The sequence below is a fragment of the Agelaius phoeniceus genome, chromosome 38 (genome assembly GCF_051311805.1).
Source record: "Agelaius phoeniceus isolate bAgePho1 chromosome 38, bAgePho1.hap1, whole genome shotgun sequence".
In the NCBI taxonomy this organism is placed as follows: Eukaryota; Metazoa; Chordata; class Aves; order Passeriformes; family Icteridae; genus Agelaius; species Agelaius phoeniceus.
This window is the reverse complement of record NC_135304.1, coordinates 1,874,468-1,890,091: the sequence shown is the minus strand read 5'-3', so window position 1 is coordinate 1,890,091 and position 15,624 is coordinate 1,874,468. Positions and strand designations below refer to the sequence as shown.

The 15,624-nt window shown below is 58.1% G+C and overlaps 1 protein-coding gene across 13 annotated transcripts in view; it reads right to left on the bottom strand.

The window, feature by feature from the left end:
* The window catches only part of FTSJ1 (FtsJ RNA 2'-O-methyltransferase 1), a 29,975-nt gene that overhangs the window by 2,056 nt on the left and 12,295 nt on the right, over positions 1-15,624 (bottom strand). For 6 of the 13 annotated variants that reach the window (XR_013180200.1, XR_013180201.1, XM_077172383.1 and 3 more), the window contains exons 1-11: positions 14,438-14,579; positions 13,185-13,200; positions 12,887-13,022; positions 12,177-12,246; positions 11,709-11,805; positions 3,444-3,522; positions 3,292-3,344; positions 3,126-3,179; positions 2,932-3,034; positions 2,754-2,837; positions 694-797 (exon numbers count right to left, since the gene is read on the bottom strand). Coding sequence is in view for 11 of the 13 variants with exons in the window: in XM_077172383.1 (XP_077028498.1) it covers positions 694-797; positions 2,754-2,837; positions 2,932-3,034; positions 3,126-3,179; positions 3,292-3,344; positions 3,444-3,522; positions 11,709-11,805; positions 12,177-12,246; positions 12,887-13,007 (765 nt within the window). In the remaining 2 variants the exon portion in view is untranslated. The other 7 variants (XM_077172392.1, XM_077172386.1, XM_077172385.1 and 4 more) reach the window with 7 other exon arrangements.

The following is a 15,624-nucleotide window of genomic DNA, read 5'->3' as shown; positions in this document are numbered from 1 at the left end:
GTCCCCAGTTTCCCATCCCAGTTCCCCAGTTTCCCATCCCAGTTTCCCCTCCCAGTTTCCCCATTCCCAGTTTCCCAGTCCCCCCAGTTTCCCCAGTCCCAGTTTCCCATCCCAGTTTCCCATTCCCATCCCAGTCCCAGTTTCCCATCCCATTCCCAGTCTGCCCATTCCCAGTTTCCCATTCCCAGTTTGCCCATTCCCAGTTTTCCATCCCAGTTTCCCAGTCCCAGCTTCCCCTCCCAGTTTCCCATCCCAGTTTCCCATCCCATTCCCAGTTTCCCATTCCCAGTTTCCTATCCCATTCCCAGTTTCCCCTCCCAGTTTCCCCAGTTTCCCATCCCAGTTTCCCATTCCCAGTTTCCCCAGTCCCAGTTTCCCCAGTCCCAGTTTCCCCAGTCCCAGTTTCCCCAGTCCCAGTCCCAGTTTCCCATTCCCAGTCCCAGTTTCCCAGTCCCCCCAGTTTCCCATTCCCAGTCCCCCCAGTTTCCCATTCCCAGTTTCCCCAGTTTCCCATCCCAGTTCCCCCAGTCCCGGTTTCCCAGTCCCAGTTTCCCATTCCCAGTTTCCCCTCCCAGTTTCCCCATTCCCAGTTTCCCCAGTTTGCCCAGTCTCGGTTTCCCATCCCAGTCCCCCCAGTCCCCCCAGTCCGTCCCAGTTTCCCCAGTCAGTCCCAGTCCCATTCCCAGTCCCTACCTGCAGGGGGTAGGTGCGGTCGGGGTCGAAGGCGCTCAGGTCCCCGCAGGCCACGAAGGGAACGATGACCCTGGAGGGGCCCGAGAGACCGGACAGGGCCAGCCCTGGGAGCCCAGAGAACATTGGGGGCACCCCAAATATCATTGGGGGCACCCCAGAGAACATTGGGTACCCCAAATACCATGGGGGGCACCCCAGATAACATTGGGGCACCCCAGGGAACATTGGGGCACCCCAGGGAACATGGGGGGCACCCCAGAGAACATTGGGGCACCCCAGAGATCATTGGGGCACCCCAAATACCATTGGGGGCACCCCAGAGAACATGGGGGGCACTACAAATACCATTGGGTATCCCAAATACCATGGGCGCACCCCAGAGAACATTGGGTACCCCAAATACCATTGGGGCACCCCAGAGAACATTGGGGCACCCCAGAGAACATTGGGGGCACCCTAGAGAACATTGGGGCACCCCAAATCCCATTGGGGGCACCCCAGAGAACATTGGGGCACCCCAGAGAACATTGGGGGGACCCCAGGGAACATGGGGGGTACCCCAGAGAACATTGGGGCACCCCAGGGAACATGGGGGGCACCCCAGAGAACATTGGGGCACCCCAGGGAACATGGGGGGCACCCCAGAGAACATTGGGTACCCCAAAGAACATTGGGTACCCCAAATACCATTGGGTATCCCAAATCCCATTGGGGGCACCCCAGAGAACATTGGGGGCACCCCAGATACCATTGGGCACCCCAAATCCCATTGGGGGCACCCCAAATCCCATGGGGGCAACCCAAATCCCACGGGGCACCCCAAATCCCATTGGGGACACCCCAAATACCATTGGGGGCACCCCAAATCCCACTGGGGGCACCCCAAATACCATTGGGGCATCCCAAATACCACTGGGTACCCCAAATCCCATTGGGGGTACCCCAAATACCATTGGGTATCCCAAATACCATTGGGCACCCCAAATCCCATTGGGGGCACCCCAAATCCCATTGGGCATCCCAAATCCCATTGGGTATCCCAAATCCCACTGGGCACCCCAAAGAACATTGGGGGCACCCCAAATCCTACTGGGCACCCCAAATCCCATTGGGGGCACCCCAAATACCACTGGGTACCCCAAATCCCATTGGGTATCCCAAATACCACTGGGCACCCCGAATACTATTGGGTATCCCAAATAACATTGGGGGCACCCCAAATCCCATTGGGGGCACCCCAAATACTGTGGGCACCCATAATAACATTAGGCACTCCAAATCCCATTGGGGGGCACCCCAAATACCATTGGGGCGCCCCAAATCCGATGGGAGGGAGGGGCATTGGGGCACCCCAAATCCTCAGGGGCCCCATTTGCCCCCGACAAAACAACAGGGATCCCCCAATGGCCCTCAGAGACCCCAAAATCCCCTCAGGGAGCCCCAAAATATCCCAAGAGACCTCGCAAGCATCCCCAGACACCCCAAAATCCCATCAGGGACCCCCAAAATCCCATCAGGAACCCCCAGATCCCCCCCAGGACCCCTCAGAATGTCCCCATAGACCTCCCAATGACCCCCAGACACCCCAAAATCCTGCCAGGGATGCCCAAAATCCCATCAGGGACCCCCAAAATCCCCTCCAGGACCCCTCAGAATGTCCCCAGACACCTCCCAGTGACCCCCAGACACCCCAAAATCCCATCAGGGACCCCCAAATCCTCTCCAGGACCCCTCAGAATGTCCCCAAACACCTCCCAATGACGCCCAGACACCCCAAAATCCTGCCAGGGATGCCCAAAATCCCATCAGGGACCCCCAAAATCCCATCAGGAACCCCCAAAATCCCCTCCAGGACCCCTCAGAATGTCCCCAGACACCTCCCAATGCCCCCCAAAATCCAAGCAGAGACCCTCAGGTCCCCCCTAGGACCCCTCAGAATGCCCCCAGGCATCTCCCAGTGACCCCCAGACACCCCAAAATCCTGCCAGGGACCCCAAAATCCCATCAGGGACCCCCAAAATCCCATCAGGAACCCCCAGAATGCCCCCGGTGCCGCTCACCCGCCTCGGGCTCCAGCAGGGGATTCTCCATGCTGGGCACGAAGCCCTCGGGGGGGCTGTACCCACGGCACACCACGAAGGCCTCTGCCAAATCAGGGGGTCAGGGGGGGGTCCCCCACACTCAGGGGGGGTCCCCCAAACTCAGGGGGGCTCCCCGGGGGTTTGGGGGGGCTCCCACCGATGCTGGAGTTGCGGCTGCTGCGGGGCTTGGCGCAGGTGACGTCGGGGAAGAAGAGGCGCAGTTGGGAGTAGAGCAGGGTCACGTCCTTGCCCCGGAAAATCTGGGGGGGCAGCGGGGTCAGCGCCCCCTTTTTGGGGATGGGGAGGCTCCAGACCCCCCCTCATTTTAGGGGGATCCCCTCAGGGACTCACCTTGGCCACGAAGGTGCCGCCTTTCTTCAGGACGTGGGTGGTGATGTTCAGTGCCTGGAGGAGGGGAGAGCCCAAAAGGGGATTTGGGGGGGTTTGGGGGGGCTCTGGGGGGGTCCCCAGGAGGTTTTGGAGGGGGGATTTTGGGGGGCTGAACCCCCACACTTACTGCCAGCAGCAGCTGGGCCTGGATGTACTCGTCGAGGTCGTGCAGCCCCGTTACTGTGGGGGCAGTTTGGAGGTCAGGGGGGGTTTTTGGGGTTTTTTTGGGGTTTTTAGGGGGTTCAGATGCCCCCTCAGGCCCAGCCCCCCCAAACTCACCGTCAGGGGCCCCATCACAGACCACCAGGTCAGCCGGGTGCCCCTCAAAGTGGCGCCGGATCTCCTGAGCCGTGGAGGCCTGGGGGGCAGCAACGGGGGCAGGAAGGGGTTAATGGGGTCTGGGGGGGGTTAATGGGGTCTGGGGAGCACGGGGGGAAGGGGGTCAGGAACAGGGGCAGGAATGGGGTCTGGGGGGTTAATAGGGTCTGGGAGCACGGGGGGAATGGGGGCAGGAAGGGGTTAATGGGGTCTGGGGGGGGTTATTGGGGTCTGGGGCCCTGGGGGGCACGGGGGAAATGGGGTCAGGAATGGGGTCAGGAAGGGGTTAATGGGGTCTGGGGGGGTTATTGGGGTCTGGGAGCCTGGGGGGCACAGGGGGAATGGGGTCAGAAATGGGGGCAGGAATGGGGTCAGGAATGGGGTCAGGAATGGGGTCTGGGGGCAAAATGGGATCAGGGAGGGGTAAATGGGGGGCACAGGGGAAATGGGGTCAGGAACAGGGTCAGGAATAGGGGCAGGAAGGGGTTAATGGGGTCGGGGGGGTTATTGGGGTCTGGGGGAGTGGGGGCAGGAAAGGGTTAATTGTGTTTGGGGGCACGGGGGAAATGGGGTCAGGAATGGGGGCAGGAAGGGGGGTCAGGAACAGTGTCAGGAATGGGGTCTGGGGGGTTAATAGGGTCTGGGAGCACGGGGGGAATGGGGGCAGGAAGGGGTTAATGGGGTCTGGGGGGCACAGGGGGAACGGGGGCAGGGGGATTAATAGGATCTGGGGTGTGGTAGGTAAGGGACAGGCGTTCAGGAAATTACAGGACTCCTTCTGCCCCTCTGCCCAGAGATAAGGATCACCCTTGGAATGTAGCCAGACGTGTAGCCCCCCCCTAACCTATGGATGCCAGTAACTTTCCACTCCATCCTAACCCTAGAAAGTACAGCCAAACCCCTGTCTGACGTAGAGAAACCCCTTAGTCCATAAATGCCCCTGAGACCCCTCAATAAACGCCATTTGCTGTCCACCACATTGGTGTGTGTAGCACTGGACCGAGTGACCCTGGGCCTTGGGTCACCGTGCCGGACCTCCCGAACCAGGTCCCCACGCCGGTAACGGCGACATCTGGTGCCGAAACCCGGGAGCATCGCAGCGCCCGGAGTTGGGGATTTCGCCCGGACAGGGGAGCGGCGGCTGCACAGCAGGCCTAGTGCAGCGGGGGGACGCCCCCGGAGCAGCGTGGACCATGGAAGCCATAGCGAAGGTCGTAACTCAGATGCATGCTCAATGGGGGATTGATTGTAAGCGAAAAGATTTATGTCTTGCTATACCGAGACTTATTAAGCTGGGGGCGATAGCGCGGTGGATATTCTCCATTCGGAGATATGGGATACTTGTACAAAGGTTTTAGCTGAGGAAACGATGTCCTCAGGCTCAGGGAAAGCTCTAAAGTCATGGGGCAGAGTCGTGCAGGCTCTGCAGAAAGCTAGAGAAGAGCAGGAGACCTGGAAAGCCGCGCAGGCTTGGTTATTAGCCACGCCGCAGTTGGGGGTGAGCGCGGCAACGCAGACCGCGGAGGGCTTCGATCAGATCGGCACCGCGGAACCGCGAGCGCCGGATTCCCCCGAGCTTCACCATCAGAGGGGGGGAACGCGCACGGGCGTTTTGGCGGGGTTAACGGAGGAAGTGCGGGAGGCGGCGAAATTGCCGGACCCCGAAGGGGTGGATAAAAGCGCACCCCCTCCGTATGCGTTTGAAAATGGCGCCGAACCGCGTGTTCAGGGCGGAAAGGAGAACACGGGGGGCGGAAATGCAGTCAGCCTGCTTAACAACGCATGCGCGGGCGAGCGGGGGGACGGGGCGGCCCCTGCGGAGGAGCGTAAGGCCAATCAGAGCGCTCAGTTCACTTTAGGTCCTTATAGGGCAAGGACCTCCCCCAGCAGGAGGCGGGGGGACCCCAGGGGGAGGGAACGGCCCGACCCCCGCAAGAAGGGGCGGGGTCGGGGCCCGAGAAAAACGCAGAGCAGCCCGGAAACGTCCGGGCAGTCGACTTCCGGCTCGGACTCGGACTCGAGCTCCGAGCTCCAGAGGGGATCAGGGAGTTCCGACTCGGATTCGGGTTTTAACAGAAGGAGAGCAGCGGCATACAAGGTCACTAGCCACAGCGCTCCTGCATGGGTGAAGGGAATATCGGAGAAAGATCGAACTCCGCTTACAGACTGGCGGAAAATAAAAATAGCGTGTGCTGAATGGACTCCGTCGGCGAAACTGGTGTTCCCGGTTCGGGTGGGGGGAGCCGGCGGGAATCAAAGGACCTATTCCCCGGTAAACCCGAAAGACGTGCAGGCAATTATTAAAGCAATTGCAGATAGGGGAATTAATTCTGCCATGGTTTCCACACTCATTGACAGCGTTTTTGGAGGGGATGACATGTTACCTTTTGATACTAAGCAGACTTGCAGAATGATTTTTGATGGGGCAGGGATGATCGTTTTTAAGCAGGAATGGGAGGATAACTGTATTAAGCAGCTGGCCCTGGTAACAGGGGCAGACCATCCACTGCACGGCTCCAGCATACAGAGGCTAATGGGCACAGACCCTACAATGATCACCCCTCAGGCACAGGCTGAGGGCTTGCGGGCACATGAGGTTATGACAACAACCCGTGCTGCCCGAGAAGCCATCCGTGTTGCTTCCAAAGTAATAGCCAAACCGTCGCCTTGGTCCACAATAAAGCAGAGTGAGAGTGAAAGCTTCACTCAGTTTGTGGATCGTTTACAGGCTGCCTTGGACTCCTCAACATTACCCTCAGAGGCAAAGGGTCCTGTGCTGGCAGAGTGCCTACGCCAGCAATGCAACTCAGCCACCAAGGACATTTTAAGATCACTGCCGCAGGGGTCTAATCTAGCTGCCATGATCAGACATGTTGCAAAGGAAGAACACCTAGCTCCCATTCAGGCAGCAGTTCACACTGCAATAACAAGTGTCATGGCATGCTTTAAGTGTGGCCAAGCTGGGCACGTGGCAACAAACTGCCCCCAGTCAGGACGCCCACCAGCAGCTGCTCCACCACTCCAGGGGAGACCTAGGGGACCATGCTGGGCATGTGGAAAGAAAGGGCATTTAGCTAAGGAATGCAGATCCAGGCATCAGGGAAACGGGAGAGGGAGGGGGCAGCCGGGCCGTATCCAGCCTCCTCCCACCTGGAACATGCAGTGGCCCAGCTACAGCAACGCCCAATGGGGCACAGGGCTCTCATGCCCACCACCTCCACCCCCTCAGGGAATGACCAACTTTGTCTCCCAGCCAAAGGCTCAATCGAACCCATCTGCACCTCAGGAATACCAAGAACAGCTCCCTGGGGCCGAGGCCCCTGGGTGGCTTTGGCCATGAAAGCATGGGAACAGGACCCATGGGTGGCCTTCGCCGCGAAGGTGGGGAAACACCCACTGATCGTGTGGGCAGTGTGTCGTCTCCACAACAGCTCCGACGACTCGGCCATCTGCCTTCCCTTTTGGGTGGACACAGGGTCAGATGTCACTGTCATCCCAGACATACATTGGCCTCGACCATGGAAGCTAGAAGTAGCCCCCATGGTGGGCGGAGTTGGAGGGCTGTCCCGAGCCCACAAGAGCACCCAACCAGTGGCAATAACCCTCTGCACCGAGAGAGGACCGGGAAGAACTATCACCCTCACTGCATATGTGATGTCGGACTGCCCACCCTTGCTAGGGAGGGATGCCCTAGCCCTGCTGGATGTTAGGGTGACAAATTTATTCTAAGGGCCACTGTCGCGTACCCGCCATTGCCCATCAAGCTGACTTGGAAATCAGCCGACCCAGTGTGGGTCGAACAGTGGCCCTTGTCAACGCCTCGAATGACTGCTCTCATTGAGTTAGTTAGCCGTGAATTACACAAGAATCATATAGAACCCTCCACGAGTCCATGGAACACTCCGATCTTCGTAATACCTAAGCGATCTGGTGAATGCTTTCGTCTCCTGCACGACTTGCGAGAAGTGAACAAGAGAATCCAGCCTATGGGCCCTGTGCAAACTTCGCTGCCCATGAACTCTGTGATACCGAAAGGACAACCCTGTGCAGTGCTCAACATCAAAGACTGCTTCTTTTCTATTCCCCTGCACGAAGACGACGAGGAGCGTTTCGCCTTCTCCATTGTCTTCCCGAACAGCCAGCGGCCCAACCTACGCTTCCAATGGAGGAAGCACTCTATTCACGGAAAGGCACCATATCAGTCATCCACGTCAACAGCCACGACCCGGTCAAGGGATTCTACCAAACAGGCAACGACAAGGCTGATGCCGCCGCAAAGGGCGTATGGACACTGAAAGAAGCTCGTCAGTTGCACGAATCCCTTCACGTCGGAGCTAAAGCGCTTGAGAAAAGGTGCAGGATTTCTACCGCGGACGCAAAGCACATCGTCGCTACGTGCCCCCACTGCCAGAAGTCGCCACTGTGGTCGAGTGGCGTCAACCCCAGAGGCCTCAAAGCCTCAGAAATATGGCAAACAGACTTTACACAATGCCAGCTGTTGAAACCCCGAGCGTGGCTCGCGGTTACCGTAGATACGTACAGCAGCATGATTGTGGCCACACAGCATCTCAAGACCGATTCCAAAGCGACCATCCAACATTGGCTAACAGCCATGGCATGGCTTGGAGTTCCAAAACAGATCAAAACAGATAACGGCCCAAACTTCATCTCAAAGGTAGTCCAAGCATTCGCCTCGAAATGGAACATCGCCTTGGTGCATGGCATCCCATACAACAGCACCGGGCAAGCCATCATCAAAAGAGCAAACCAGACTCTGAAAACTAAGCTGGAAGTGCTAGCAAAGGCAGAAGGCTTCACCAATGCCATTCCCCCGGGTGACCAGGCGCGCATGCTGGCAACTGCGCTGCTAGCGTTAAATCAATTCCCTAGGGGGGACGAAACAAACAGTCCTGCTCAGAGACACTGGGCCACTCGGGCGCTAGAGGAAGGCCCACGGGTGGTGATCAAAAATGAACTAGGGGAGTGGGAACAGGGTTGGAGATTGGTGCTCACGGGGCGGGGATATGCGGCTGTTAAAAAGGACAGGGACATTAAATGGTGTCCACATAAATCTATCAAACCAGACCTTCATAGGGAAACTCATGAGAATTGAGAGACTTTGTTTGCAGGACTGGATCATTGGACGTCCCCGAAACTCAAATGCCCCACTACTGGGAAAGAGAGAGAGGCCATCGAGGAACCCGACATCACCTGAGAAGCTCGCGCCATCAAAATTAAAGCAGCGACGGTATCTCTGTGTAATCTTGTTTCTAGGGTTAGTAGGCGGAGGACAAGCAGACACAAAACATTACCCTCACCAGCCATTCAGGTGGGTTCTACGCCATCTCTCAGGTGAGGGGGTCATCAAAGAAATTGTTACAGCCGACACCCCATCTTTCGAGTTCAGGTTAAAAGACATTTTCCCCATGCATACAGGGCACCCCAGATTTCAGGAGACAACAGTATTTGGGATGTACTGGTGCCCTGCTTCCAACCCAGGAAAAAGTTATTGTAATTACCCAGGGCATGGATATTGTGGACATTGGGGGTGTGAAACTATTGTGATAAGCAATAGATGGACGCCTCAACAGCCGGATAAGTTCCTGCAAATTAAGTACACTCCACATGGCTGTATCGAACCAAAATATGACGGAGATGGGTATGTGCTTATGCCCGGAGGCTTGAAACAGCACACTTGCACAGGTTATATAATGACAATCCTGCAGCCCACCCATGATGCCTGGGCCACAGGTAAAGTGTGGACAGCGTATGCTCATCTCCCTAACCGCAGCATCTGGGCGAACATACAAATTATCAGACTCCCAGCTTCAGTATCCCAATCAGCCGGACCCAACCCGGTTCTAGTAGTAAGCAGACCCAGGGAAGAGATCGCAGCTAACGGTAGTTCTAGCCACAAAACACAGAGGTCGAAACTAGCCTCCCCATCCGATCTCTTAACCAAACCAACCCTCTCCAGTCCATTCTTAAGCGTGTTAAATGCTACCTTCTTATCGTTAAACCAATCCAACCCGAACTTGACAGAATCATGCTGGTTATGCTATGATGCACAACCCCCTTTTTACGAAGGTGTTGCCTTCGATCTCCCATTCATCTTCTCTAAGTCAAACAATCCACACCAATGCAGATGGGATGCCCCCCGGAGAGGTATCACCCTAAGTCAGGTTACGGGCCAGGGCAAATGCTTTGGCAATGCAACCTTGGCAAAGCAGATGGGCAACGTCTGCAAGGAATTCGTCAAACTTAAGGGAGGGAAGTTCCAGTGGGTGATCCCAGCTGCATCGGGAATGTGGGTCTGTCACAGATCTGGGGTAAGCCCGTGTGTACTCCTTGACAAATTTGACCATTCTACTGACTTTTGTGTCCAAGTTCTAATTGTCCCCAGAGTCCTGTATCGCCAAGAAGAAGAGGTGTACCGCTTGTTTGAGGAACCCAACCGGCTCTACAAACGAGAGGTGATAACAGGCGTCACCATCGCAATGCTCCTCGGTTTAAGAGCTACCAGCGCTGCCACAGGCATCTCGGCCCTTGCAACACAACATCAGGGACTGGCACAACTGCAGATGACAGTTGATGAGGACTTGCAAAGGATCGAGAAATCCATCTCTTCCCTGGAAAAATCCCTTTCCTCACTCTCAGAGATTATCCTCCAAAACAGGAGAAGACTGGACCTCTTACTCATGCAGCAAGGGGGCCTGTGTGCTGCCTTGAAAAAGGAATGCTGCTTTTATGCAGACCACACCGGAGTCGTCAGAGACTCCATGGCCGAACTGAGAAATCGGCTAAACCTAAGGAAAGCAGATAGAGAAGCTGAACAGGGCTGGTTCGAATCCTGGTTCAATCAATCACCATGGCTAACCACCCTAATTTCTACCCTAATAGGTCCATTGGCAATGCTGCTTTTAGCTATTACCTTTGGGCCATGCCTGCTGAACAAGCTGGTCTCATTCGTTCAGGCCCGCATAGAACGGGCTAACATCCTGTTCATGGGACAGCCACAATTCCTGTGAATCCAACAGGGAACGCTGCCAGTCACCAGAGACTTGCCTGGCAGAAACTTACTCAGGTTTCCCAAGACCCTTTTCCCTAGTCAGATCTCAACCTCCTACCTCATTTCAGTGCTTCACCTGTGAAAGAGGGGGGGGAAGTGTGGTAGGTAAGGGACAGGCGTTCGGAAGATTTCGGGCTGTGACGGGAAATTACAGGAATCCTTCTGCCCCTCTGCCCAGAGATAAGGATCACCCTTGGAATGTAGCCAAACATGTAGCCCCCCCTAACCTATAGATGCCAGTAACTTTCCACTCCATCCTAACCCTAGAAAGTACAGCCAAACCCCTTTCTGACGTAGAGAAACCCCTTAGTCCATAAATGCCCCTGAGACCCCTCAATAAACGCCATTTGCTGTCCACCACATTGGTGTGTGTGGCATTGGACCGAGTGACCCTGGGCCTTGGGTCACCATGCTGGACCTCCTGAACCAGGTCACCATGGCAACACTGGGGGCCTGGGGGGCATGGGGGGGAAATGGGGTCAGGAATGGGGTCAGAGGCTCAGGAATGGGGTCAGGAATGGGGTCAGAGGCTCAGGAATGGGGTCAGGAATGGGGTCAGAGGCTCAGGAATGGGGTCTGGGGGCGAAACGGGATCAGGGAGCAGTAAATGGGGGGCACAGGGGAAATGGGGTCAGGAACAGGGGCAGGAATGGGGGCAGGAATGGGGTCAGGAATGGGGTTAATGGGGTCTGGGGGGGTTATTGGGGTCAGGGGGCCTGGGGGGCACGGGGGGAATGGGGTCAGGAATAGGGGCAGGAACGGGGGCAGGAACAGGGTCAGGAACAGGGTCAGGAATGGGGGCAGGAACAGGGGCAGGAACAGGGTCAGGAACGGGGTCAGGAATGGGGGCAGGAACGGGGTCAGGAATGGGGTCAGGAATGGGCTCTGGGGGGCACAGGGGGCACAGGGGGAAATGGGGTTTGGGTGGGGGGTAATGGGGTCTAGAGGGGGTAAATGGGGTCTGGAGGATTAATTGGGGTCTGGGAGGAGGAATGGGGTCAGGGGGGCTCAGAGAGGGTTTTGGGGGAGCTCAGGGGTTTGGGGGGATCAGGACGTTTGGGAGGGCTCAGAGGGGGTTTTGGGGGAGCTCAGGGGGTTTGGGGGGGATCAGGACGTTTGGGGGGGGCTCAGAGGGGGGTTTTGGGGGGTGTCCCCACCTTGGTGATGTCCCCCTGGATCTGCAGCACCCCCGGGAGCGGCGCCATGGCCTGGAGATCCACGGCCACCACCTGGGCTGGGGAGCCCTCGGAGCCCCTGGGGGGGCAGGGGAGGCTGGGTACCCCCTGGGACCCTCCCAGTGCCCCCCCAGACCCTCAGGACCCCCAGCCAAACCTCCCTGAGCCCCCCAGTCCCAAACCGGGATTCCCAGTCCTCCCAGTCCTCCCAGTTCACCCAGTTGGCAGTGCCAGACCCCAAAGGAGGATTCCCAGTGCCCCCAGCTGGGGCTCCCAGTGCTCCCATTCCCAGCCTCGGACCCCAAAACCAGCACCGCCAGAGCCCCAGTTTGGGGCTCTCAGTGCTCCCAGTTTCCCCCAGTGCCCCCCAGTAACTCCAGTGCTCCCAGTGCTCCCAGTACCCCCAGTAACTCCAGAGCCCCCAGTTTCCCCCAGTGCTCCCAGTCCCACCTGAGGTGCCGACTCAGCACCTGGCTCCAGCTCCCGGGGGCAGCACAAAGGTCCACGGCCCGCTGGACCCCTGGGAGACCAGTTACACCAGTTACACCAGTTAGTTAAACCAGTTAGACCAGTTAGACCAGTGATCCCAGTCACACCAGTTACACCAGTGTCCCCAGTTCCCCCCACTCCCCCATTCCCCCAGTCCCTCCCAATCCCCCCATTCACCCCCAATCCCCCCATTTCCCCAGGCCCCCATTTTCCCACCCCCAATTCCCCCCATTCACCTCCACTCCCTCCCAGTCCCCCCCAGCTCCCCTCATTCCTCCCATTCCCCCAGTCCCTCCCAGTCCCCCCTATTCCTCCACTCCTCCAGTTCTCCCATTCCCCCCTATTCCCCTCAGTCCCCCCATTCCATCCCATTCCCCCAGTCCCCCCACTCCCCCTGATTCCCCCCCCTTTCCCCTCAGTTCCCCCATTCCCCATGTCCCCCCAGTCCCTCCCAGTCCCTCCCAGTCCCCCCATTTCCCCCAATCCCCCCAGTCCCTCCCAGTTCCCCCCATTCCCCCAATCTCCCCCCATTCCCCCAATCTCCCCCACTCCTGCCATTCCCCAATTCCCCCAATCTCCCCCACTCCCCCCATTCCCCAAATCTCCCCCAATCCCACCAATCCCCCCATTTCCCCCAATCCCCCCATTCCCCATTCCCAGTTCCCCCGTACCCCTCAGGAGCTGGAAGCGCTGCTCCAGCTGCAGCAGTTTGAAGGCGCTGCGGGCTCTCCAGCCGCCCTCCTTGGCCAGCCGGTAATAAATGTCCCGTTTGTCCTTGGAGGAGCGCCCCATGGCACCCCAAACTGCCGGGGGGACACCCCAAACTGCCGGGGGACACCCCATTAACGGGGGACACCCCAGAAACGGGGACACCGCTAATGGGGGACACCCCGCACTGCTCTGCTTGGCCAGCCAGTAATAAATGTCCCGTTTGTCCTTGGAGGAGCGCCCCATGGCACCCCAAACTGCGGGGGGACACCCCAAACTGCCGGGGGACACCCCAAACTGCCGGGGGACACCCCATTAACGGGGGACACCCCAGAAACGGGGACACCGCTAATGGGGGACACCCCACACTGCCCTCCTTGGCCAGCCGGTAATAAATGTCCTGTTTGTCCTTGGAGGAGCCCCCCATGGCACCCCAAACTGCCGGGGGGACACCCCAAACTGCCGGGGGGACACCCCAGAAACTGGGATACCCTATTAACAGGGACACCCTATTAATGGGGACACCCAATTAACAGCGACACCTTATTATTTGGGACACCCCAAACACGGGGACACCCCATTAACGGGAGGGACACCCCATTATCAGGGACACTCTATTAACGGGGACACCCTATTAACTGGGATACCCCAAACATGGGGACACCCTGTTAACAGAGACACCCCATTAACAGGGATACCCTATTAACAGGGACCCCATTAACGGGGACATCCCATTAACAGGGACACCACTAACAGGGACACCCCAAAAACAGGGACACCCCATTAACGGGGACACCCCAAACACGATGGGGACACCATTAACGGGGACACCCCTTTAACAGGGACATCCCTTTAAGAGAGGGTACCCGTAAACGCAGACATCGTAAACGGGAATACCATAAACGAGGATGCCCATAAACGGGGACACCCCAAAAACGGAGACACATAAACGGGGGTACCCCATTAACAGGGACATTCCAAAAACGGGACACCCCATAAAAGGGGGGAATCCACAAACGGGGACACCACAAAGGGGGGCACCCCCAGCCCCAGCCGGGGTTATAACACCCTCCACCCGTAGCGCTGTAATCTCTACACGCTATTTGTGCGCCCTGCTATTTATTTATAGGTTCTGCCATTTATTTGTTGCCCATACTCTAAACACACCGCTGTTTAGATGGGGTGGGGGCACACAAAAACGGGGGGATCCAGGAAGATTCTGTGGCTCCCACACCCACGGGTTATGAGGGGTGCCCAGGGCTGCTCACACCCCTACAAACCCCTCAAATCCCATTAATTTAAGTCGCGGTAATTTGAAATTAAATCCTACATTCACCACAAACCCTCACCGAGCCACTGCGCATGCGCAGCCCCGGCGTCACCGCCCCCTGGCGCAACGGCCGCGCACGCGCAGCCCCGCCCACCCCGGCGCGCGCCGCTCCCCCTCCCCCTCACAACCTCCCCCCCCGCCGCCCCGCCCGGCCCCTACCGCCCGCCGCCGTACCGGAAAGCACCGGGGAAGGACCGGGGAGCAGCCGCGGGAGGAAAGAGGAACGGACGCGGCGGGAGCGGTGAGGGCGGAGCGGCGGCAGCGGCTGAGGCGGGCGGCGGGCGTGGGGCGCGTGCGCGCGGCGGGAAGCGTGAGGGGAGGGCGGGCGGGGGATGGGGGGGGGAGCTCCTTTTGGTACTGCGCATGCGCGGGGCGGGGCGCGAGTTGTCTGGGGGTTTCCCGCCTTTTTCTGTGAGGGGAGCGGGGAGTTTCCTGCCCCTCTGAAGCTGTGCGGGAGCCGTGAGGGGTGCAGGAGGTTCCTCCCTTTTCTGTGAGGGGAGCGGGGAGTTTTCTGCCCCTCTGAAGCTGTGCGGGAGCCGTGAGGGGTGCAGGGGGTTCCTCCCTTTTCTGTGAGGGGAGCGGGGAGTTTCCTGCCCCTCTGAAGCTGTGCGGGAGCCGTGAGGGGTGCAGGGGGTTCCTCCCTCTTTCCGTGAGGGGGGCGAGGGTGTTCCTCCCTTTTTCCATGAGGGCTGGAGGGGCTTCCTCTGTTTTACTGTGAGGGGTGGAGGGGGTTCCTCCGTTTTAACGTGAAGGGTGGAGGGGTTTTCCTCCCTCTTTCCGTGAGGGCTGGACGAGGTTCCTCCATTTTACCGTGAGGGGAGGGGGAGTTTCCCGCCCTTTTCCGTGAGGGGTGGAGAGGGTTCATCTCTCTTTCCATGACGGGTGGAGGGGTTTCCTCCCTTTTTTCCCTGAGGGATGGCGGACTTTCCTCCCTTTTTCTGTGAGAGCTGGAAGGGTTTTCTCCCTTTTTCCATTTAGGGGTGGATTTCCTCCCTTTTTCCGTGAGCGGATAGGGAGTTTCCCGCCCTTTTCCATGATGGGTGGAAGGGTTTCCTCCCTTTTTCCGTGAGGGGAGGGGGAGTTTCCTGCCCTTTTCCATGAGGGATTGAGGGGTTTCTTCCCTTTTTCCGTGAGGGATGGAGGACTTTCCTCCCTCTTTCAGTGAGGGGAGGGGAAGTTTCCTGCCCTTTTTCCCTGAGGAGAGGAGGGAAGGGTTTTCCTTCCCTTTTTCCTGGGCCAAGGGGGGTCTCCAGCCCTTTTTCCATGAGGGGAGAGGATTCTCTCACCAGGAGGGACCATGATGGGAAGGTTTGGGGCGAGCTGTGGTCTGTGGGGTTTGGGGTCCATGATGGGAGGAGCCCCCTCAGGATC